General features: G+C 44.6%; 1 protein-coding gene across 2 annotated transcripts in view; it reads left to right on the top strand.

Moving 5' to 3' along the window:
- Positions 1 to 8,482: 8,482 nt before the first annotated feature.
- The window catches only part of LOC144772711 (C-type lectin domain family 17, member A-like), a 147,897-nt gene continuing 130,574 nt past the window's right edge, over positions 8,483 to 25,805 (top strand). For both annotated transcript variants that reach the window (XM_078657232.1, XM_078657241.1), the window contains exons 1-2: positions 8,483 to 8,647; positions 24,993 to 25,085. In XM_078657232.1, the coding sequence (XP_078513358.1) occupies positions 8,557 to 8,647; positions 24,993 to 25,085 (184 nt within the window). In that variant the 5' untranslated portion in view covers positions 8,483 to 8,556. The remainder of the gene's footprint in view (positions 8,648 to 24,992; positions 25,086 to 25,805) is intronic.

Below are 25,805 nucleotides of genomic sequence, written 5' to 3'. Positions count from 1 at the left end.
CCCAGTTAAAACATGCCTCCAAAACGCATGACTCGTAAAGATTTTGGTATATAATAAATCGGAACGAGAAAGGCTCGGCAGCTGCAAATAATGCCAATATCAATGAGACAGACCGGGTAAATTATTTACAGTCACATTTCAAGAGTGATTTGATTCATCCCGCTAGTACATTCTGCCCAAATAAAACCACTGTGGTACAGCGGAAAATCACAGCAGCTGAAGTAGAGATGGTCATCAAAAAGTCCTGGGCCGACTGTGCCCCAGGTCCAAATGGGTTACCACAGGCTTTATTCAAATATCTTTCCCAAAAATGGGCTGTTTTTCTAGCATGAATGTTCAATTTCATTTTGTGAAACAACGTTATTCCCGATAGCTCGAGGGTCTCCATCCTTCATCCCATTTTCAAAAAAGGCCTGGCCTGTTCGCCAACTATAGGCTAATAGTGCTGATGGATGTTGAGTTAAAATATTTTTCAACGTTAATACTCCACAATCTGGAATTCTGGGTGCATGGCAATGGAAGGATTCCTCTAAATCAAATTGGCTTCCAAAGAGGCCATGGTACTTTAACCAATCTTATGGCCCTGAGTCTAATCAGGCACAGAGTGAAAGCAACCAGGACACCTCTTTACTTGTGTTTTATTGATTTTAAAGCAGCTTTTGATGGTGTCCCTAGGGACAAATTATGGGCTAAGCATCAGCAATGGGGCATCCCATCGAGCATCCTACAAGCAATTAGACTTTTATATTCCGACACCTGGGTCAAAATCAAAATCGGAGATGGCTCTTGCGTATCAAGGAAGGTCCAAACAACTTTAGGCGTAAAACAGGGCTGTGTCTTTGCCCTCTTCCTTTTTAACCTATTTTTGGCAGATCTTTCCACTTGACAAACAGATTCGCTCCGTCTGTAGGAGGTAAACAATTGTCACATATTCTCTATGCAGATGACCTGGTGTTGTTCAGCAACATGCAAATAGGACCCCAAAGACTGCTCAACACTCTGGGAGCTTACACTGAAAAGAACGGCCTGGAAATACATTTTTCAAAAACAAGTGTGATGGTGTGCAATCGTCCCGTCAAGACAAATCGAAAATGGGTTATTAACGGAAACAAAATTGAGGAGGTCAAACTCTACGTATACCTCGGAATGAAAATAGATGCAAATTCCTCCTTTGTTTCCCAGAAGAAGGTGATTAGGGCGAAAGCGCAGGCCCTTAATTACGGCTTCTCGTCACTAGCCAGATCTATTAAAGGTCATGATCTAAAGTCCATGGAATCAGTTCTAAAAGCCAAACTGTTGCCAACACTTGCATATGGAATGGAGAATTTGTTGGGCGATGATACTCTTTTGTTAGAAAAACTGATGATAAGAGCATATAAACAAATTTTTAGGCTCCCCAAGTCGGCTTCTCAGGCGCAATTTCTGGCTAGAATTTCTGCTTACAAAACAAACACTCGCTAGGCCGGCGGCGTTCGTAAAGCTATGTTATAACTTGCGAGGAGAAGAAAACACTCTGGCAAATCTAGTCTGGACTGAAATTAACTTGCAAAGGGGCAACTGTGCTTACAAGACACTATTAGAAAACAGCATTAAGACACTTGGTCTGGGTGACCTTTGGACTCTAATATCTCTAAGCATATCTTAAAGAAGCTCGTAAATAAATCTACAAAATTGCAAAGTTGCATGGCAGACAAAGATACCCTGTCAAAACGTCGCCATGGGTGGCTGGTGTTGAAATCATATTCCACTTTAAGGGAATCAACCTTGCTAGCTGCGCCTTACCACGGGAAGATCAAACAGTCATTTTTGGCCCTAAGATTTGGAGAAATACCCACGCTAGGCCTCATGGCAAAATGGAGGATGTTCGGTCAAAGTGAAGACCAGTCTTGCCGATTAATTTCCACCAGCGGCCTGAATTTCTGCTTCACATCGTCTGTGTTTGTCCCTCTTTGATGGTCCAACAAAGAGTTCTATTAAAACGGGAGTTCCTTGAACGGGGAATTAGGTTCTGCAGGCATGCACCGGTGGAATCCATGGACCCAATCAACACCATGCTGAACATTAGACTGAATCAGTTATTGATCTGTTCTAATAAAATGATCAGCTAACAGGATATGTGATGTGTAATCTGGAGGTGGTCCCTGAATGTAATCCTAAATTGTGATAACTCGGAAACCCTTAATGTTAACAGAGCACTCACAGTAACTGTAAAGGACGGGCTGCTAGGGACTAAAACTAGTAGTTCCCTATCCCATTAGACTCAGATAATTACTTTATCTATTTATGTATTTCTAATAATGTGAATATTTGTATAATTATATTTTATAGTGGGTTTCATAGTCCAATCTGCACTGTATTCATACCTTTCTTAGTACTGCTTATAGGCATTTTAATTATATATATTATGGTACTTGAGAGACATTTTTAGTTATCTGTGCAAAAAAATTGCCTTTTTATACATTAGAGTAACAAATGATTTCTGTTTAGTCACTTTTTTCTAACATAGATTAGTGATGGTATCCTGACTAAAATTTCTACGAAGGAAAGTTGAAGAAAGCAAATAGTATGTAGCGTGAAGAGTCGAGGTTGTACTAGCTGTATGACACACCTGTTTTATATCCATTTTACTTCTTATTCGTTATGTACTTTTTAACCGTGTGATTTTGTTTATGGTTTTAATTGACTAATAAACAAAACTACTGGTGCAGCCCTGCGTTTCAGAAGTGGCAGAGCGCGGCGTTAAGCCAAGGAGGCTAACGCCGGGCTCCGTCACCTCCATTGTAAATATGCCCCTACATTTGTTATTCTTTTGAAATTAAATAATGCTTTAGAGCGGCCATGAAACACCAGTGTTAAACAACAGTAGCCACCTGACACTTAATCCTTACTGTTAAAAAGGGACTTCTGGTGACATTGGGTTGCAGCACTAGCATGGGGCAGGCAGGTAGGAAGGTAGGTGTTCATTCTTCAGCTGGTGAATGATAGAAATAGAGAGCCCCGTGCATTGCCGATTTTTTTGCCTTTGCTAGGACCCGGACCTGGCAGGCTCTGGCCCACTTGGAGCACCGCTAATAAGTTAATTCAGTGTTTTATCAAAAACAGTAAATGTTTATCGCAGTGACAGAAAATATTAGCAACCAGAAATACATGTGAGAATTGAAGGGTCAGTGGGGTTATATGTCGTTACAACGAATTCAGTTGCAACGCATGCCTTTACCACGCATGCGTTACAACGGAATTCGTTTTCTACGCATAACCTTTACCACTAATATTCCTTTACCACGCATAGATTAACAACGTTTTTCGTTGTTAATTTATGCATGGTGAGGGCATATTCTTGTTAAAGGTTACACCTGTCCTCTTTCACGTCCCCACCCTCTACTCCTTTTCATTACCCCTGCCATTAACCCTTATTTAAAAAAAAAAATAAATAAATCATTTTCCCTTACCTTTTCAACTCGTCTCCTGTCCATCTTCTTTGTTACGTCTTTCTTCTTGGTTACGTCGGCCGTACGTCCTAAAGAGGAAGCGGAAGTTTAATTCCGTTTCCTCTTTTACGACGCTGATCGCTTGATGTTCGTCACTTCAGGTATTTATTTATTTTTGGGGGGGAAGCCCCCCCAACCCCCCTTTTTTTATCCCTCGATTTTTTCGTTTTTGGGTGGAGACGCTCCAAACCCCCCCTTTTTTTAAATTTAACACACATACCTTTACTACGTATTTCGTAGTAAAGATATGCGTGGTAAATCCTCTCGTTGTTACCCCGCATGCGTTATAATGCATGCGTGGTAAAGGTTTTCGTGGAAACGGCCGCGTTGTAGTGGCCGTTTCCCGTCAGTGGTCAGGGCCGGCCTAAGGCATGTGCAAGCTGTGCACCTGCACAGGGCCGCCAAACCCCAGGGGCCGCCATGCCAATATATATCCTTAGATACATATTTGCGTGGCGGCCCCTGGCAGGGATTTGGCGGCCTCGGGCCCCCTACCTACACTCCCTACTCAGGGCCTCCGTGAGCCTAGAGCCGGCCCTGCAGTGGTAGCCATTATGCGGGAACAAAATGTCCCTGTCACAGTACCTGTGGGTTTGACTCTGCTTAAGGCCAGCTCACCCTGGTCGTGTTTTGGTGATAAATACCAACATTTTAAGACAGTCTCTTTTGCTGTAGCTGGATATGTTCTGGCTGAAATCCAGTGACGCATTATTTTTCCCCTTCTGAAATGAGCGGCACTTTACTGCCAGTCGTGTTTTATTCAGTCAATTTGATGGTAAAATTACCACCCTCGGTGGAATGAAGGACGTGCACTATCTGTCGCCCCCTCCTCTCAGCTCTCACCTCCTTCGCGCCTGACTTGGTGAATTCAACACTTTTGCAGATAATGAACTGTTCTCGGCGCGCGGCCTCCGTACTTAGAAACCAGGAAGCGGAACCACTGATCCGCGACAGCGTACGTTGCACGTGTTTGACGCCTTCCTCTTCTGAACGTTCCACGCCCTTTCACCCTGGATGGAAACTGTGGTACCGAGAAGCTGGGCTGCGAGGGTGTTGCCAGGCACACACCAATCACGGTACATACATGTATAACCCAACACACATAAACATCAACTCCAGCGGCTAGAGTCAAATTACAGGTATTTTAAAATAATGCATGAGTGCACTGGTTCAAGCATGAATTACATTTAGCCCATATGAGTGGGAACTTGATCTGCTGGAGGTGCAGACAACAGAGATAAGGGGGCTTATTTACAAGTCCCTTGTGCCGCTGGTGCATCACTTTTAATATGGGAAAAGGTGACGTACCGGCGGCGCAAGGGGCTTGTAAACAACCTCCATGATATATTGCTTATCTTGTGGTCTTGCCCAACCTAGCACACTGTTGTTTGAAAATAGGGGGGCTTATTTACAAGAAAGTAATGCAGCACAGTGCTGCAAGCCATTTGGCTGCGCTGTGCTGCGTTACTTTCAAAGAACAGGGATGTGTCATATTTACAACAACATTTTTTGTATCTCTGAGCTGTCCCCTGTGCTGGCGCACAATTGGCTGCCATACGCAAATACAGGCACCCTTGCCTGTGTTGCAGGGAGAATTGTTTTTGTGAAGGGAGGGACACCTTCCAGCGCAAAATGAATCACAAGAGGTGTTTTCCTCTTTCTATGGCAGCACACATAGAAAGAGGAAAAAAGAGGAGAAATAAAAGTATTTCTCCTCGTTGCGCCTCCTTTAAGCCTCCCCTGGGGAGGCACAGGATTCTGACGTATTTCCAGGTTTACGAAACGTATGTTGCTTGGGAAAAACCGCAGCAACACCCATTGCACGCCTCTTTCACACAAAGTGCTGCGTGAAAAGGTGCCGTATTTACAAGGCCAAGAAACGCCACGAAGGGTGGCTTCACGTGGCCTTGTAAATATGGAGCACCACAATGTGCTGCCGGTGCATCAAAAAAAGTGACACTTTGGCGGTGCAAGGGGCTTGTAAATATGCCGCAGAGTCTTCTATTGAACTCTCCTGTAGCTATCACTTTCCCCTACCAGCTATACTGGTCCAATATGGAAGATGACTGTGAGCTGTAGGAGGTGATTTGCAGTGGCATGGTCTGGTGCAAAATGACTCATACTCAGGCTTTGGCAATCACCACAGGTTGCAACACACTCAGAATAGTTCAGGGAGAAGATGGTCATGTCTGGTCACATGGTTGATCATGAACGCATCATAGATAAACTCAATGATCAATTAGCCGTTTTTGACATGATTGGGGGTTAATTTGTGAAGCCGCGTCAGGCTGGAACCAACCTCATGCCATGGTGTAATCTGTCTAGCTCCCCAGGCCTTCTAAGCCTTCCTTTTAGGCGGCGACCAGCCCTGTGTTTGAGTCTTTACCCAGGGTTCCCCCACCCCATTGTTAACTAATGCACATCAGCATCTCTTGTACTGTTCTTTGACTCTATATACATTTATCGTTCCTGCTTCATATGACAAGCCGTAACTTGTACCATGTGCCATACTCATTACTATCTGCTACTTCCCAGAAGGTTTGCCCACCTTGAAGCACGATCCCAGTCTCACTTCTATAGTGACTACCACAATGGGTTAATTCCTGAGGAGGGTTTTGGGACAATCACTGCCCGTCTTACCATCTTTAGTGTCTTGTACACACAACCCACCTCTTTCCTCTGTCTTCCTCATCTCTTTCTACCCTTCCCTTGACCCCCTCTTCTAGATATTTCACCTACTTGCATTGGTTATTCTTAAAGCAAAGGTGTTGACTGGATGCATCAATGTAACTCTGGTTGTAGATCTGTACTATTATGCTCTGTCGGTGCTCCCACTCCCTTCTTTCAGTACTATTCAAGACATGTTGCTTGAGCGAAACTATCAATAAATTAATGCTTCAACAAAAACCATCAACTGCTTCCTACATACTTCACCTCGAAAACAACACCAGACTCTGGTCTGTGACTGAATCTTCAAACTAGGATAAGAAGGTACTGACTCCTATCGGCCTCGTGAGGCCATACCAGTTGCTGAATGGTCTTGCCTTCACAAGGCTTTTGAGATCGAATGTCGCTTTTGGTTTTACCTTGTCTTGATGATACATCGGGTGCAAGAGATTTTGGGCCCTTGGTAAAGTCACACTTTGCAACTCCCTCTCTGCTGGTATTCAGCCAAACGTACTACTTCTACAATAAAGCAGACCCAGGCCTAGTGGCTGTGCTATCTACTGCCCTGCCATTCCCCCAGGATATGAGCATTACCACCAACGCTAAAACTATTTTGCATTGAACTCCAGAGTATGGAAACAGTTATTCCTCCTCTGGGGAGGAGAGCACAGAATCCTGTCAGTCCGTATTGGGCAAAATGGCATAAAAGGAAAAGGGCTAGAAAAATAAAATGGAGACCCTTACTTGAAAAATGCATTAAGCAAGTGAGCAGAGGCCATTTGTTGATGCAAAAGGAACCCAAAAGACCATGGCGGGGAGGTGAAAATCTTCAATGCAACTACAAAGATAAAAGAAACACAAGGAAGCACAAATAAATTATAAGTCAAAGATTTAGGTCTTATGATCACATCACTCCTGTCATTAGGTTTCTACGTTGCTCCGGATCAAAGAGAAATCACAATTTAAGACGCCTTTTATCACTCACAAATGCCTCCAGGTATTTAATTATAAAACACTGGCCAACCAACAAAGCAACTAAAAATTGCAGCTGTGACTCTACTGATATCCGTCTTTAAAAACGGTAATGATTTAGTGGAAGATCCATCTATGTACAAGGTTACACCTTGGGAACACTCTAAAACTTCCCAGAACTGTACAAAAACTTCCTGGAATTCAGAGGATCCTTGAAAAGGTCTCACTTCTGGTCAGTCTTCCGCCAGTTTCTTCAGGCTCAGTCCAGAGGTCATGATAGGGTTCTTGGCTCCCTTTATCTGGTGACTACCTGCGTGTCCCAACTGATCGAACGCATAGGACCGACATCAGTTAATTTGCATCCTACTTTAAGGCTTTATCATCTAAGGGGCATTCGATGTGTAGACACCGCTGACCCACCCGTGAACTCCAGCTCCAAGCTTTCTAAGAATTTATAGGTCTTGTCTGTCTCCTGGTCCAGCAACATGTTGGCACCCACCTCACACTTGGAGGTGACAAATGTTGTGGTTCATTTATATTGCTTCACAAAAACTCCTCAAAAAGTGAACTAAATACAAGGTAGCAGTGAGTCAGTTCAAAGTGAAGTACACAGACAGTACCCAACCAGGAATGCAACCCTGGTGTCATTAAGATGCCCAGAAGCGTTGTTTCGCGGAATTTGGAGCACGCCAAGCTAACGCCCAAAGAGCTAGCAAAAATACAAGTACACAATTCATCCAGTCCATGTTTTGAAATAATCAGTGTGAGATTTGTAGTCTGGGTATGTAATGCTATGGTAAACTATGGTATGGTAAAGCCATTAATAGAGAGGCAGTTAACCAGAGGTTTCTTCGTGCTAAAGGACCAACTTCATGATAACAGTGTTCCATTATAAAATCGGTAGAACAACTCCCAGAATGCAAAGCAGACACCTCAGCAGGGTGAGAGCTACTTGCACATGGTCCAAGTGTGGCTGCCTATGTCCCTGCAAGGAGACCACTGGTGGGGGAGTTTGAGCAATTCCAGAGACTCTGCTTCATTCTCATATATCAACCTGACCCCAAGCCCACACATTGTGTCATTTGGAGCACTGCCACCATCAGTGCCCACAAAGGGTGGGGTCAAGGCACCAGGCCTTCACCCATGACAGCTTGGCAGATCTGGTGGGGGCGGAGGCAGAGGTGGTGGTGGCAGTAGCTACTTCAGAAATAGATTAGCCGCCTCTCCTGCTAAGATGTGCTGTGGGCATGTATTTGCATCAAGTTCCTCGTGGCTGCTCGGGTGCACTTCCGGTGTCACTAAGGAAGCTAAAAATAACACGAGAATTAGAGCTCACCGCCGAGGGAGGCCTCGGATAGAGCCTCGTGCGTCTGAGAGGTGCCCTCGGACTCGGACCCACTAGAACTCATTGAGGAGGCCGCCTCGCGGGATGGACCAGCAGGGCGTGTACGGCAACCTGCACCCACTGCCAGAACTTGAAGCCAAATGGAGGAGGGGCACGGAGTCAGCAAGCAAAGAAGGTAGATGAATGGGGAAGGGGCAAGGACAACGCCAGTATCCCGCCAGTGCGCCTCAACTCGCCTCAGAGGCCTCTGCGCCCTTCCACTGCATGGACTCAATGGGGCTAGGGTGGAAGCGGATGCTTTGCGGCTCAAATTCAATCCAGCCCTTCATCTTTCTAGAAGCATCACTTGTATGAGTGAAAGTCGAGTTATGTTTCACCGCCCCTACAGTCATAGGCCTCTCTCTGGAGATGGAACCTTGGTGTTGTTTGTCTTCCACCCCTGAAATCTCTCTGAGTGAATCACTGCCACGTGGAAGTGAGGAAAGTTATTTCTGTATCCTATATTCAGTTCCTGGTCTCTCTAGGCTATCACTGTAGTTTTGAGATGGGGTTGGGTGTCCTACCACTTAAGACTACGGGCATATTAGCAAGAACCTCGCTAAAATGATCGCCGTTTTAGCGGCATGAAACTGCCGCTAAAATGGCGATAATGAGCTTGCTAATATGCGTTATAGAATTCCAATAGAAGGCCAGGTTAGATGTGCAGGACATCTAACCTGGGCTTCTATTGTAATTTTATAACGCATATTAGCAAGCCCATTATCGCCATTTTAGCGGCAGTTTCATGCCGCTAAAACGGCGATCATTTTAACAAGGTTCTTGCTAATATGCCCCCTCGTTCTTTCTCTTGTTTACTCCCCTGTAATGTCGAGGTGGGACCTCCGTCTGGTATCCCTCCCATGAACACTCCCTTTCCGGGGCAGGGGTCCCTTTTCACTCTATGGACGAGAGGTGAGTTCACACTGCACGCCCATCCCATGTTGGACCTCTCTGGATACTTTGGGATATAAATGCTTGGAGTGGGTTTCTTCATCCCATGACAAATTAATCTACGCAAAATAGTGGGCTCTATTCGTTTTCTACCGCTGTTCGGAATGCATTTAAAAACCACTTCAGTTGTTACTAACTCACTGTAGTATCAGGGTGTATTCCTTTGCCTCGAGATGAATAGTACCTGCCTTTGCCCGCTAGCCCTTCCAGGTAACAGAAGTGTCCGCCCACGTTTTCCCACTATCGCCTTTAGGCGTTCTGCAGCTGATAGAACCAGTAAGAACTGTGTGGTCATTAGGGGATTTACTTTTGATTATTCTGAAATAAATACCACGTCTGGTTCTGCTGATTAGAGGAACATTTCTCGTTGTTTGTCACATGAGCAGTAGCCTGCCACTGCTTCAACGTTTCGCCATGGCCTAAGGCACGCATAATAATTACGTGCATTATAAAGAAAGTCCAAGCTGATGTAGGAGCAATCACATGCCGATTAAGCGAATTTGACCGCTTATTATACTGATTTACCACGGATTAATATGATGGGAAGTTCCTTCCTCCGGGTTGTTACAATGAACAGTATTACTCCGCTTTAAAACATGGCGACCAAAGGCACGGGTTATTAAGGCGTAATAGCAGGTCGATTTAACGGCAATGTCATGCAGACTGAAGGCAATTTCATGCTGATTTAAGAACAATATCACACAGGTCAAAGGGAATTTAAAGAATGCATTCTTGTGCTTTGTAAAAAACTTCCTTGTGGGAACTCACACACTATTTTTGTAACTAAATGATGTATTCTTGTGTAGCCCATCCCGGGCCAGGACTGAAATGCCCAGTTTTCGACAGGGAGAGTGAGCACTACGCGAGTGCAATTTAAATTTCAATCTTCCGCTTTCGTATTAAGAGGTCTGGGGGAAGGAGTCCCGAACCTCTGCCCACTTTATAACTCATCTCTAATAAAACATCTACCGGTCTCCTGCTTCGTGGGTTTTGTTCTGGTTGAGAACACCCAGTGCCCAATATATTTTTTTATGTGAAAGGTAACTGCATATGTTTAATAATATACAACAACAGTGCTTTGATTTTAATATAAAGTTCTATTTTGGGGTATTTGTGACTGCTGGTGTCCCATGAGACCACTTACAACATTTGAGATCAATTGACACATATAATTTGTGCTCCGTTTAGCCCCTCAAAGGATTTTCAGACAGATTAAGCATTTTTTGTGTGCTCTGAAGACGTGGTGGTTCTCTGTTTCACTTCCAGAGAAATGGCTGCACTCCTAGAAGGCCCTGCCCTCTGTTCCAGACTCCTCAAACGCTGGTGCTCACAGTATTCCCGTGGTGCTATTTCATAATGGGGTTTCAGCGGCCATTTCGCATAAATATCAATGGATCCCTTGATAAAGTCAAAGTGAAGAAACGAAAACTTGGAGGAACAGGTAAAATTGAAATGGTCTTAGAGACTTGCCCACATGACCTTGCCCCCACTTCATCTATTGATAGGGACTTCATAGAGCCGTGCCAGATATGAACCGCACCTAGGAACTGGCTTTGAAAGGGAGCACATTTTAGAAAAGCAGCACAATTTAATAAGGCTTAAGGGATCTCTGGAGCACCAGTACTAGGCGGCCATCTTAGAGCATGCTTATTAGCGCCCCCTCAAAATGCAAGAAATCCACCCAGTTCATGAAAGTTATCACTGGATATATGTAGTTTTATATTAGTCTGAAGAGGGGATCATATAATATGACAGGTCATATAATGGTTGCCCCTTTGTCACTCCATAGTGGAGTCATCAGCGCATACCATGGCTGCCTTTATAATTAAGGCTCCCTGTTTTATGGTATTTTTATTTTTAACATTTCTGCCTGTATTTAGCCATATTTATTTTTTGGGCATTTTATTGGTCATTTTCCATATTTATATTGTGTTTTGAGAATAAATGGAGACGTAAAATAGTATATTTCCGCATTTATTTAACTAATAAACATGCACTCATACTTTGATACCGGTCAAGTTTTAGGTAATTAAGAAGCCAAATATAACACAACCCTATACCCACAGGTAAATATGAGCATTATATACAAATATGTTATAACATATGCCTGTATTTAAGGACATTTGATACTTTTTATTTTTAACTCTCCATGATGTCTATCTGCTCATCCGTTGGCCTAGAATTTATGAAAGGACAGCATGGGAAGTCACTTACAAGCAGCACAATGTTCTACATTTTTCCGCTTTTAAAAGTAAATACAGACAGGAAATACATTGTTTTCTGTCTGTATTTGTCTGTAAAAGTCAGTGAAAACAGAAAACTAGGAGCCTCATTTATAATGTATATACCTATGGGCTGGGCTGCTCCCTGTCTTCTGGGTGGCTCTTCAGAGCATGTACCATGCCAACTCCAATGGGTTGCTGCCTGCTAGACCTGGGTGGAGAGCACACACGACAGCTGATTGGATAATGGCTGCTCCTCTGCCTCTATATGGTAACCCAGCAGAGTATACACTATGACTGGATGAATAATACTAGCCTTGCTCCTCATGGTCCTTCAGTTACTTCTGTTCTAACCTTATTTCTGTAAATTTCCTTACAGTGTTTTGTTAATGCTGGCTCCAGCCGAGCCTGCACTTTTCAACCCCTAACTTTGTTAATTATTTTGACCTCATTTCTGTAACTACAAATGTTTCTTTGTATATTTAATTGTGTATCCTTCTGTCTCACTCTCCTTATTTTTAACTGTATGTAACATTTTTGATCCTTAGAATTTTGCCTTGATCCGGATACCTTATTGGATGTCTCACATCCCCTTTTGTAGTTTGTTTGTATGCATTGCTCCTGGGATATGTTGCCTTGCTCATGCTTCTGTAAAGCGATCTGATACCTCTGGGTCTAGCCAGCGCTATATAAAACTTTTAAAATAATAAACAAATAACTACATAATACCCATAGGTTGTTCCCTACTGCACCTCGAGAGGGCTCCTCAGGGATATAGTATTGTTTCTCATTTACTGGTTGATCCTCTGTTGCTCTGAGCATATACTGCAAATGATGCAAGATTAGAGACCAGAGGGTAGACTTCCTTCAACTCTAGGCACTTCTTATATCCACACTCAATGTGGTGTAAACTGTTATGATAGAGTACGGTCCAGAACTCATAGGTATCAGCACGCAAACACAACTACATCTTTTCTCACTCTTTTGTCCTACACCCACGTGTAGGGGAAGTCGTGTGCTTGCCCTGACAAATTTTTGAGCAGTCTCTGACAAATACACAAGGTACCACACCACTTCCCACTAAGGCCACAACGCATTCTCACACTTTCCATTCATGCACTGGTGTGTAACTGCTTAAGTGTCCTATCGCTCACTTCTCTGTGATTCAAATTAATGTATAAGTGTGTTGCATAAACACATGGAGACCACAAAGCTGGTCTGGAGGTACAGCATCACAACACAAAAAATTCAGGCAATACAAATGCATGCTCTTCCATCCATAGGCCTCCTATGGAATACAGCGCTACCTGCCCGCAAATGCGCCTCAGCGCCTTTTCGGTGGTATGAAGCACTAGATTAACAGCACTGCAATACAATATAGGCGTAGCAAGTTACTACCATGAGTATTAGATCTACCATTTTTAATGCCTTAAAATCAAAACTTTCTGAAATTGGAAATTCACAACAAATCCCTCTGTGCCAAGATGAGGGCCTTAGGTATTTTTACCAGAATATGAGGAAAATTATTTTTGGAACTCATATCAGTCGTCGTGAGTCTTAGACTAGAAAGGCGTTTGAGACCAGCTCACGTGCAGCTGAGGTGGAATGCACTGAATTTAAATTAAACAGATGTGAAACTTTACAAAGTGAAGATATGGGTATCTTTGATAAATTCATAAATTATCTTGGGGCTGTAACTGGAGGACTGCTGTCAAAATATTTTGTTGGTTACAAAGCTTCTTCAATGCATTTTGGTAGGTCGTTTGTTGGTCTTTCCTCGACATTGACTATAAAACGGATTACTGACTTCTGTCCTTCTCTATTATTCTTTGTCTGTGAATTTTCCATGATATGATTAAACCAAAGACACATGAGGGGGGAAAGAATGTATATTCTCACCCCTGTGAATTAATCTGAGGAGGCAGTGAGGACAGGAAACTTCTGGTGAAGCGATAACAAGACTGAACCTGTGGGGCAATAGGGTGTATCCACAGCATGTGAGCAACAGTTAAGATAGCCAAATCACATAATTTTGTAAATAAAAGATCTTTCTCCCATGAGATTTTATGCTTAAGGAAGGTATGTGCAGATGGCAGGGGGAGAGTCCATGGAAATAAGCCATCCCAGGGGGAGTGTTTAGCCAGCTCTTACCTCCTTGCTGGAAAATCAGCCATTATGGATTTGGAAGAATGATGCACTCTTGGACAAACTAATGCCACACACTACAGGATGTGGTCAAAACTATGAGGAGTTGCCCTGCTCTCACTGGTCAGCAGTGACCTGGTGCTTGACCCAGAGAATTTTGAATAAGTATCTGAGAGGGGCAGAGCCCTCCAGATCTGTTGCTTGAAACTGAATGAAGCAAGAAGTGCCCTGCTGAAAAGATTTTGCTGTGCAAGTAACTCTAAGGCCTGACCTCTGAAGACTGCACCAAGTGAAACTGCAGCCCTGTGTATTACCTTGCTGCCAAAGGACTCAAGAGTTGAACTCCCTGCAAGCTACAGGTTAACAGAGCTCACCTGGACAGCCTCACAAAGAATTCAAAGCCTGGAGTACCAGTGGATTTGTAAGGGTTTTGTTCAAGTGGATTGCGGAATTGAAGTTTCACACTTTCAAGGTACCTCTTGGAGATTCCAGAACCTTGGACTGTGTGTTGGATACTTTGGGACCCGCAAGCAGAACTCCAGGAAGGTGTTCTAAATGGACCCCACTTGCTGAAGAAGGCGGCCCACCACAGTGGTGAGAAAATTCTTCAGAACAATTTATAAAGGTGTGTCCCTGACAGGGAAAACAAAATGACTAAAAGGGGGACTGTTGGTTTCTAAGCACTAGAAAGTGACTAATCTTTAAAAATTCATATCTCTGGTTCCCTACAGTGGATTTGTTTTGTTTTGGTGTCATTTAAAAGATAAAAATACTACCTATTTTTATAAATTGGTGTTGGATTTTGGTGGAGCCCGCAGGGAACGTGCAGTGATTGGTGGCGAACTGTGTCATTGGCCAGAGCTGGGAAGAGCCGGAGCGAGCCGCGGTTAGTGCCCACCACGGGACTTTGGAGGAGTTACCTGAGGCGGCGAGGGAAACATCAGCAACGCTGCCTGGTGCTCTGGGGTTGTCCTGATCAGAGGCGATGAGTTCAAGGGCCGTTCGAACACCCGGCTGACTGCACAGAGTGCCAGGGGACCAGGGATGACCCCTCGGCAAACTGAAGGCACAGAGTTAGAGTTGAAAAGCTAGCGTGGTCTGTGCCTGACCTCAGCATGGTGCCCGCTGGGCATCGATCACCTGAGACGGTGAAAAGGCCACAATAAAAGTCAGTTTAGTCTCCCGATATGGCAGGAGACGTTGGGAGTAAGAAGGGGCAGGTTTGGGGGCCAGATCTTTTTAAGTGAACGCAGGAGCAATTTTTAAACTTTGCCTGATCTTAAGATAGCGGACATCAGATAAGACCCCTATGACGGAGGTTTGGAGGAATTTTTACCAGTAGAGACTAATTGATCCTCGAAGGGCAATTGTGGTCACACTGGAGACCAGAGCCCGGCGACTATCCCAGAGGTTGGTTAAATTGGCCGAGTGTGGAGAGGGCCTATAGGCGGACACTGGAGGCACCCTGAGGCAAACTTATGCGATCGGTTGCTGCAAATATGAATATGGGGGGTGGCCTCTAAATGGCGTCCAGGTGGTTAGAGCTGGCTGCTTCCTCCCATGAACTGGGCTTCATCAAGGCTGAGACCAACTATCACCTCAACGCCTACACAGGGACCTACAGAGGCCTGGACTTGACGTGCCTGACCTTAAAACGGCGTCTGCCTCAGCTTTAGTTTCCTCTGCAGCCTAAATGGCAGCCTCCTGCTCCTTCTCTAGATTGTTTTGTATCTCGCTTTTTCCTCTGTCCTCTAGTGGGGACAAGTTCTTCCACTCTACACCATGCAACTGTAGCTTATGTATCTGTTCAAAACTGTTTTTCTTGAACTCTGAGACCGGAGCAACATGGCTGATTTCTGGTGGAGCTGCTAGACAGCTATAGAGTAGATTGGCCTTGGTTTCCCCTTGACCGTCACCTACCCTGCCGGACATTGGGCACAGTTCTTCCTCGTCTCCCTGCGATGGCTCCTACCTCCCCTCCCTCCTACGAATTCTCGCAACATTGTTGCTGAGATCTACCTGTTTACCGGCTTGTGCCCTATTCACCCCCCTTTTATGCTCTCTATCACCCTTCCCTACCGCTTTCCCTTTTTCATTCTTTGTCTACTTCTCTGCTCCTATCCCCTCTCCCCATAATCTCTCCTAGCCCCTGTCCCTTGTGCCCTTTAACTAAGCACTCCTTCTCCCCTTGTTGGGGAAAGATCCAATTACTTATACTCTGGAGTCTCAGTGATTCCTGAGAGTCCACTGTGCAAAGGGAGCCACTCACAGTTGAGGTATGGTATGGCGCCCCTTGCCAAAGCACTCCCTCTCCCCTTTTTGGGGTAGGATCCAGTAGGTAGGCCTTGGAGTCTCAGAGACCCCTCTGAGAGTCCACTGCATTAAGGGAGCCTCTCGCAACGCAATTGGGGGAATGATACCACTTCCCCTGGGATCACAGCTTACTGGACTTTGGATGTAACTATTACTCGTCTACCGGGTTGTGACCCCGTCACCCTTCCCCTCTACTTTCATGCTGTGTTTCTCACCCTCCACCTCCTCTTTCCCTCTTTCTTTCGCTGTCTACTTTCCTGCTCCTACCCTCTCTCCCTTGAATCTCTCCCCTTGCCTGCTTTTTCCCTTAAGCATATTTCCTTATTGTTTGTCTCGACCTAACATGTAACTATGTAGCTATGCTCCAACAACTGTGTAACCTTTGTAATCGATGTATCTTATACTCATGTAAAGCGCTCTGATACCTCCGGGTCTAGCCAGCGCTATATAAAACCTTTCAAATAAATAAAATAAATGAAATTGAGGAAAAATATTGACAGGTAAGTCTAGATTTTCTATACCTAACTCCACATATATGTACCTACGCAGCACATACATCTTCAAAGTATGAACATATGTAGAGTTAGGAACAGTAAATCTATACTTTCCTATAAGCACTCATGTTCCATTATTTTGTCCCTCGATAATCTGTCCTTGATATTGCTGTACCACGATATTGTAAGTGTGGATGTTCAGTAGTACAACCCTTGAATTGCATGGAAGCCAACCATGTAAGTCATAAACAAGACGAGATTCTCCTCCTCTGAAAAGTCACATGTTGTTAGAGTTTTTTTAATGTATTCTTTCATTTTTGATATAGGCACCATTATTTACATTGAAATCTTCCATTCACATTTGTTCTCCATATACATTTCAAACACTCTATTTAAAGTTTTTAAATATTCTCAATCCTGTTCTCGACACATTTGAGGATAAAAATCCCATCTTTAGGAGAGTGTATAATGTGAGCTTCTAACACTGTAATTTAAAAACATATAGAAGATTTACGCATCGCCTCTTTTATTTAAGAATGACCAACATATATAGATTTTTTATTTTTTTTTGTAAACCTTTATTGGTATAGACAGGATATACAAATCTGGGCCTACAACCAAACTGGCCGGCCACAATACGTGAAAGCAGTCAAGAAGTCCAGAATGAAGTTACAGAATCAATCATAGAGGAACGTAAGCAATACAATCTTAAACAGGGGGGAGGAGAGAGGATCCAAACGGCCAGCAAACAGGAGCAAAGAAGGTTATTTTTTATAATAGGGCAATAAGGAGCATGACAGGCTCGGCGACAATATAGAGGAATCCGGATTCCCAAATCAAACCATTGGTAACAGTAAGGCTAAAGGGCAGCCATGCAGGAATGTCAGCACTGTATATATCGGTATAAAAACAGGGCTGTGAACACAAGTCAGTATATAATTAAGAACAACTTTACATCCCCACCACCCAGTATCACATCGGAAACAGAACAAAGGGGCCGGAATAGCGACAACACCAAGACTAACCCGTCATACTGACCTTGGGATTGAAGGAAAAAGGGAGGGAGGGGGGGGAGAGGAAAGAAGAGAGGGAAAGGAAAACACAGACTGAAAGAGAAGAATGCCGCGCCTAAACAAGCGCCCCGTAGCAAGGAACACATAAAAGAGCGGTAATATCAGCAACGAGGAGGGCATGGGAGTCGCAGTGGAAAGCAGCAAAACTACAAAAAGAAGAACAGCGACATTACAGACCCCACCCCAATCATACCACGGAGGGCAAGGACAGACGCGGCACTCCAATAAAGAGATACAAAAGGGCCATAGAACTGAGGAAAATAAAACATCAAATAAGACCCAACCCACCCATCCCACCCAGCACCCCTGTAGAAGGCTACGGCCTACCCTCCAAACAGCGCGCCTGTCGCCCTAAACCAGAACCCGAAATGTAGTAGAGACAAGAGAGAAGAAGAATATAGAGACAAAAAAAGGGACATGAAAACAAAAGAAATAAATGGGAGGGAGGAGCAAAAGGACAGAAACAAATACGGTCGGCCACAGCCCTCCACCCAACCATACGATTATATTACATGTGAACCAGAACGACACAATCTCGAGCGCCAAAAAACGTACAGGGGGGTCTCCCACAGCACTAGAAATATGAGCAACTTCGCCACGGATCTATACACCAATAAACCACCGGGAGCCGTGCATCTCACCCCAGTCCCTTCCTAACCACAATTACCACCCACCACAGGACAGTGTGAAGTAAGCAACACGATGCGAGGCAAGCACACAAATGAAAGAAAGTACGAGCAAAACGTAGGCCAGGGAGGGCAATCAGTAAGCAAGTGGGCAAAAGTTCAAATAGGCAGTTCAAATGTCTCAGCAATAGCAACAAGGGCAATAATAGACAGGAGTTCAGTCTCGCCGTTAGGAAAAGCGGGGGTTTCCCTGCAAAATAGAAACACGACCTCATCAAGGCAAAAACAGGCAGCGGTCCACCATTGTTCTCAGGCACCCGGGGAGGATCAGGTCCCCGCACGACATCCAAGTCCCCAAACTCCAAACATCGAAGAGCAGGAGGTTCCAAATCCACCGGCCAGCAAACCCGTCGATGGATAGCGACAGTAGCCCTCGTAGCGACCGAGGGAGGCGAGGCAGTGGCATCACTGAGACAAGAGGGGACCATGAAGCAGCGTTCACCCAAGATGGCGGTGGAACAAATCGAGTCTCCCGGAGCACCGGGGGCCAGGGCCGCGCGTAAGGATCGTAAGGCATCAAGAACGTCTCCAATCGTAGGCTCACGCACACACGTCCAGGCCCCGTGCAGTCCAGCAACCCAAGTCCGTCATCACGAGGAGACCCACAGCACAGGTCCTTGGCAGCCATTTTGTGAATTCAGCCTCCTCACCACCCTCTGCGATTTTCGGAACAGTTCACAAATGCGGCCCTTTACAGATTTCCGGGGGGTCCCAGCAATGGCAGCCTCGGTGAAAAAAGGAGATTCGCCCAAGGCGGGGGGCCGTCTGCAGTATCTCTGGCGCTCCTCTCAAACAGAGTCCGAGGACGAGGGTCCAGGGTCGATGGACGGAGCAGCGGCGGGGGGACCCCTTCACACGATCAGTCCACGGAGCACCGCGCCCCGCACCAGCCTCACGGCCGTCAAGGCGGGCCCGGATCAGGGTCACCGGGATGTTCTCACAACGGCTCTCACCAGTGGCGCAGTCTCCCGGCCGGGGCCGACGGTCACCACAACGCCAGGTCGGATCCGATAGGCGAGGCCCCGGTCTCAACACCACGAAGGCCCAGGTCCCTTCGGGGGGCACAACTTCGGAACCGCAGCACGCCGGAGTCTCCAGGCCAAACGGTGAGTAAGAGCGAAACGTTGCGTTCCTATTTCTTCGGAATTATGTCGTCTCTGGGCAGGATATGCAACAGGATATGCGAGTCAGGACAGAGGGCTGACGGAGCCGAGCTACAAGGCGACCATTCCGCTCGCGAGCTTGGCTCCTCCCCTAGATTTTTTAATAAAAGTACATTCACTAGAGTACCCTCAATAACCAGCAATTACAGACGTATGACAAAAATATTCTCACTAGTGTTCAATAATGTTTCCTCTCGATTCTGCGTATCCGCTCAAGCCGCTGTGTACACAGGTCAGACCGCCTTAGTTGAAATGTCTGCCATGTGCAACGGACACCCCCACTAACCATCTGCCAGAGTATAGTGGACTCAGATGACCCAGAGACTTACCTCAGTGAGTCCGGCACCTTGGACTACCTTAACTCCATTGACTAAGCCCGTGGTGGGGGACATTTCCATCCCATGCTTACCCCTCATTAATCTCCCATACCCAAGCTCTTCTACTCTGATCCTCTACCCTCCCATCCCATCACACACCCCCATTCCTCTATCAATCCTCACCAGCCAACATTTGTAGGTGAACGTATGTGTTAATTCTTTAAAAGTAAATAAACAGATTTTGACCATAAAATGGCCACAGCGCGTCCTAGATGCGTTAGGCGTGGTCACTTGTGGTATTTAACCGCATCAACGCTAGCGGTTTTCCCGCTGTGCGCTGAAGTTTTGTAAATACCGCGTTACATGACGAGCTCAGCTCGTCATGAGCGTACGAGAGGTGTACCTCATGACGAGCTGAGCTCGTCATCAGCGTGGAAGGGGTTAAACAAAAATGAATGACATTTGTTAAAAGTACAATCAACCTTCTACCAAAAATCTAATTGAATACCCAATATGAATTCATAGTAAGAAAGACAATATAGCATAATGACGGTATTTCTTGTCATATTGAAGTACCTAGAACTTAAGAAACTTTTGTATCCGTTCTAGTGTTTACCATAAATCTTCCTTCTTTAAGAGCACGGATCTGGTTATGCAAGACTTTCCTTCATGATTATTGTTGTTTTACCATCTGTATTCTTCTGTAAGCTGATGGTCCCGATTCTAAAAAACTATGGGGGCTTATTTACAAGCCATTGTGCCACCGGTGCATCACTTGTATTGACGCACAGGCAGTGCAATAGGCTCCCATATTTACAAGGCAATCTAAAGTCACCCTGCGTGACTTTTCATGTCCTTGTAAATATGTTTCCCTTTCACGCATAACTCTGCGTTAAAGGGGCATTGCTGTGGGTGTTCCCACGGAACATCCATGGATCTTGACCCATTCCCAGATTCCAAGCCTCCCCAGGGGAGACGTAAGGAGGTGCAATTAGGAGAAATACTTTAGTTTCTCCTTGTTTTCCTCTTTCTATGTGTGCTGCATAATGCATGCACGCATAGAAAAGAAAATGCCTTTAATGATTGTTTTTGTGCAGGAAGGTTATCCCGGTTCCTGCGCTGGCGCACAGCTGCTGTTTGTGCGCCGGCACAGGGGAGAAGGACAGGAATGCACAGTATCTTGTAGATACGGTGCATGCCTGCCTTTTTATTTTGACGCACGGCAGCGCAGCAGGAAGGCTTGCTGCGCTGCCATTCATCAAAATGTTGTAAAGGAGGCCCAAAGGACCTCATTTCCAATGAGGCTATGCCACAGGAGCGTCTCTTTTTGCGACCCTTCAATGGCAAAGGGGCCTGCTCCATATTAACCTGGCAGCACTAAGCCGCTTTGCGTAATGGGGGTGTTCCCAACAACACCCATGGCTTTTTGACACTGCCTCAGATTTAGGGGGAGATTTAGGGGGAATCGTAACTCTGAGGCAGCTCCAAAACGTTAAGCCTCCCCGGGGGAGGCGTAAGGAAGGCGCAACAAGGAGAAATCCTTTATTTCTCCTCGTTTTTCCTTTTTACATGTGTACTGCATTTTGCAGCACGCATAGAAAGAGGAAAAAGCCTTTGGTGATTGTTTTTGTGCAGGAAGGTTTCCCTTCTTGCACAAAAACAAGCAACCTTGCAACGCAGGCATCCTTGCACCATGATGCAATGGTGCCTGCGTTGACGCATGGTAGCCCAATGTGCGCCAGGACAGGAGAAAAGGAAAGGAATGCGCCCTATCTGATAGATACAGCACATTCCTGCCCCTTTCTTTTGCCGTAGGGCAGCGCAGCAGAAAGGCCTGCGGTGCTGCCCTTTGGCAAAATCTTTAAAAATAAGGCCCAAAGTCCACTCAAATCAACTTACTTTGTTTGAATCCTATTAACCATGAACAACCACAAGACCAGAATCAAACAACTAGAGGAATACTAATCTATCACATTTCCTAATGTAGTCAGAGAGAAGACCTGTAGTATTCTACATAACCCTCTTTACACTCTAATCAGTAGTGTTTGTATCTTAACATAAAAACCCTTTATCCGTACTTTGTTGACAGTTTTTAAGATATCAGGGACTCATAAGTAAACATTCAGTCCCCCACACACACTCATTTGAATAAAAAATGTGAGGAAAGGCGAAATGACCCCTCACGGGCGCAACACCAAGCGGGTAACTGGCAGGTACTCACCAGATAAGCCCATTGTTATCATCATCGGCGGTCATTAAGCCCAACAGAAAAAGTGTCCAAAGAAAATTATCAGAAATGTAAAGGTGCATATAGTGAAGTGAAAAGGTAAATCACACCTCACAGTGTGGGAAAAGTGGTTAAAATTGAAGGGATTCACTCGATGCACAGCATTTTTATTCTTTTACTCAGTGAACCCACTCAAATTAAAAAACAGTATAGGTTGCTATGTATGCATACCACTGTTAGATGCCAACATGTTTCTCTGCTATACACACTTTATGCAGATTCTTCAGGGCCAAGCGTTTTTTCACCACGGCACCGAATATTGGGCACATCAATCTAAAAAACTGTCAACAAAATAAAAATACACTTAAACCATTGACAACATGTATAAATGAGAACTCCCTTGGATATGTTCTAAAGCTCGATAGATACTTCATTGAGCATATTTACCCTCTGTTAGCCACCGTGTAGCCTACCGGCTAAGAGGTTCATGAGCTAAAAAAAGGGTGCTTTACGTGTAACCCTTTGCCAGCAAGGCAGTGCTTCAGCAGTCCCAAGTATATGTGGATCAAACAATGGACAATTAGCCACTACATCTCAACCAACGAAGATAGTCAATCTCTCACTAGAAATATCGCTATCAGAGAGTCTATATTATGGCAGAGTCATGATTTCGGAAACTCGCGTCACTTTAATTGTTGCACACCTTCCACTAGTTTCACCTATCATGATGTATTATCAGTGGTCATATCTGCATGTGCTGCCCCCCGCTCTCAGAGTTCCGCTGAATCACAGTTTCTAAAAATCACTAATAAACTGCAAACACCCCCTAAGCCCAGGAGCCCACAGCTGGTATCCCACCTTGTTATCACTTGGGTGTCATTTGTGCTTTCTAAATCAAACTCATTCGTAAGGGTTACTAATTGTACAGATATTTACACCGACTATCTAACCCACAGCCAATCTTTAACCCCCTTACCGCCTGGGCAACACAGAGCGTGTTGTCTCCCTCTGCGCGGCGTCTCCCTTTCCCTGCTTGCTTACATTCTATCTCACGCGGCTACTCACGTAGTATCAAGAGAACAGTACGCCATTTTGAGTTGGGCTAGGGATCTCGTTAACTTCACAATTAATTCACAAAATCAGCCATGTCTCTTTGGGCACTTAAAATTGTGGTAGCCCGTGTGTAACATGTTGGCATCTAACAGTGGTATGCATACATAGCAACCTATACTGTTTTTTAATTTGAGTGGGTTCACTGAGTAAAAGAATAAAAATGTTGTGCATCGAGTGAATCCCTTCAATTTTAACCACTTTTCCCACACTGTGAGGTGTGATTTACCTTTTCATTTCACTATATGCACCTTTACATTTCTGATATTTTTCTTTGGACACTTTTTCTGTTGGGCTTAATGACCGCCGATGATGATAACAATGGGCTTATCTGGTGAGTACCTGCCAGTTCCCCGCTTGGTGTTGCGCCCGTGAGGGGTCATTTCGCCTTTTCTCACATTTTTTATTCAAATGAGTGTGTGTGGGGGACTGAATGTTTACTTATGAGTCCCTGATATCTTAAAAACTGTCAACAAAGTATGGATAAAGGGTTTTTATGTTAAGACACAAACACTACTGATTAGAGTGTAAAGAGGGTTATGTAGAATACTACAGGTATTCTCTGTGACTACATTAGGAAATGTGATAGATTAGTATTCCTGTAGTTGTTTGATTCTGGTCTTGTGGTTGTTCATGACTTTTTGAGTGGAGGGCGACCAGAATCTGTATTCCCTCTAGGCTCCATATTGTTGGTGTGAATCCTATTAACACCAGGAATCTAGATAATTTATAAAAAGGTAATGATTCATTCCTTTTCCTCCATAATGTACATCGGTAACCTTCCATTTTCTTTAGTTTTTAACGGAGCTCTCACTAGAGGTCTTTGTTCAAAGGAATTCCCCGGGACAGGCAACTCTAAGAGGAAGGTACAGCTGGGGCAGAGTCAGTCACACACAAGGCACACCTACCATGTGGCTGATTCTTCCCCAGCCATTCTGAGGCATTTTCCAACAGACAGGAGTACCTCTGAACAGTACTTGCAAACAGTAAATAGTAAAGAGAGCAGCAGCATGAGCACAGAAAACAGATATTATTAAAACGAATAGAATTAGGTGACAGATGAATATGCCACTGGGCTAGGCCAAGTAGTGATTGACAAAGTCTCAACCAAATGGCTGAAATAGTCCAGTCAAAGAAAGTCATTGATTGAAAGGGACAGACCCAAAGCCCACTCATTGTGTATATTATCAGCAATATGTCTTGTTTAACATACATTAAATGACGGTATTGTGCGTTAATCAAACTGCATCATGAAACATGGGCTGCCCTTAGCACCAAATTGACACACATTTTGACACCAACATGTGCAACCTAGGTTTACCTCTTCTCCTCATTACACCTTCTGAATCCTGCTGCATGGATCCTGCAATGCAACGTACATGAAAATTAAGAACCTTACTCTGAAATCCAGTAAAAATGTATTCAAAGGGTCATTAGGGTTGGGTAATATCCCTGACTTCTAAGCACACATAGGAAGCTATTTTTCATTTCCCCAGCCTTTTGCAAAGCTGAGGTGCTGGTAGATGTAGAAAACAATCATATCCTACATACCGCTCACTGGACGCCGTGCTAACTAAACCTCAGAAGCAAGGCCTCTCCGCGTGGATAGCTAACCATGTGACACACCGCATGTGACACTTCAAGGCATGGTCCATGTTGTCCTAGATCAGATAAGTTGATGTGAAAAGTCAATTTCGTCCCACTGTCCTCTCAGTGTCTTTCTACTTTCATGACATTAGCAGTTCTCGTGTTATTGTTTTCTGACTTCTGTTTTTCAAAGGTGACATCTATAATAACTTCATGAAGGTCAAGACTCATGGAAGTTGGAAGCAGCGGGAAATCCGCAAACAATCCATCCCCGTGGAATCCTTCGGTAAGTAGGCCACCCCACAGTACCTCCCAGTGACTTTGCCCAGTGCGCCGCTGGATGTAAGGGACCTGGGATGACAATAACGAGGGTTTGAGGTTATGCGATCTGATGACCGTTCTGTTGACCTTGAGCAAATTTCGCTGTTGACCTTATGGGGATGAGTGGTGCATCACTTGAGTGAGAAAGTAGAAAGATGGGAAATATATTGGAATGAATGAGAACGATATGATAGGACAGAAAGACAAGAAAAAGAGCAGGGAATGAATGAATGAATGGAGGAAGAGAGATGCCCTAGAAAGATTGTGTTCCAATGAAGGGATAGGGATCCAAATCTCCTACAGCAGTGCTTCCCACACCTTTGAAACCACGACCCAATTTTTAAAACAACAAACATTCATGACCCACCAAGCTTTAATGGACATGAGGTGGGCAATTTTTTCAATTGAACTAAATCATCGTGTGGTAGGGTATTTCCATTGAAATGGTCACTACGTTTGCACAGATTTACAATTTGACTGAAAAAACGATATCGCACACAAATAATAATGTGTGGAAATCGGGTTTTAGTGAATATTGATAATTCGTGCCTCACCAAGTAAAGTGTCTTGATTTGTTTTGATCCTATTAAAATCTTTATATCTATCACACTTCAGAATTACAAAAACATGAGCATAATGTTTGCTTTCCTGACTGTGGAATGTGAACATTTAATTTACAGGTTAC

This window comes from Lissotriton helveticus, chromosome 1_1, assembly GCF_964261635.1.
Source record: "Lissotriton helveticus chromosome 1_1, aLisHel1.1, whole genome shotgun sequence".
NCBI lineage: Eukaryota > Metazoa > Chordata > Amphibia > Caudata > Salamandridae > Lissotriton > Lissotriton helveticus.
This window is presented reverse-complemented; position numbering and strand designations above follow the sequence as displayed.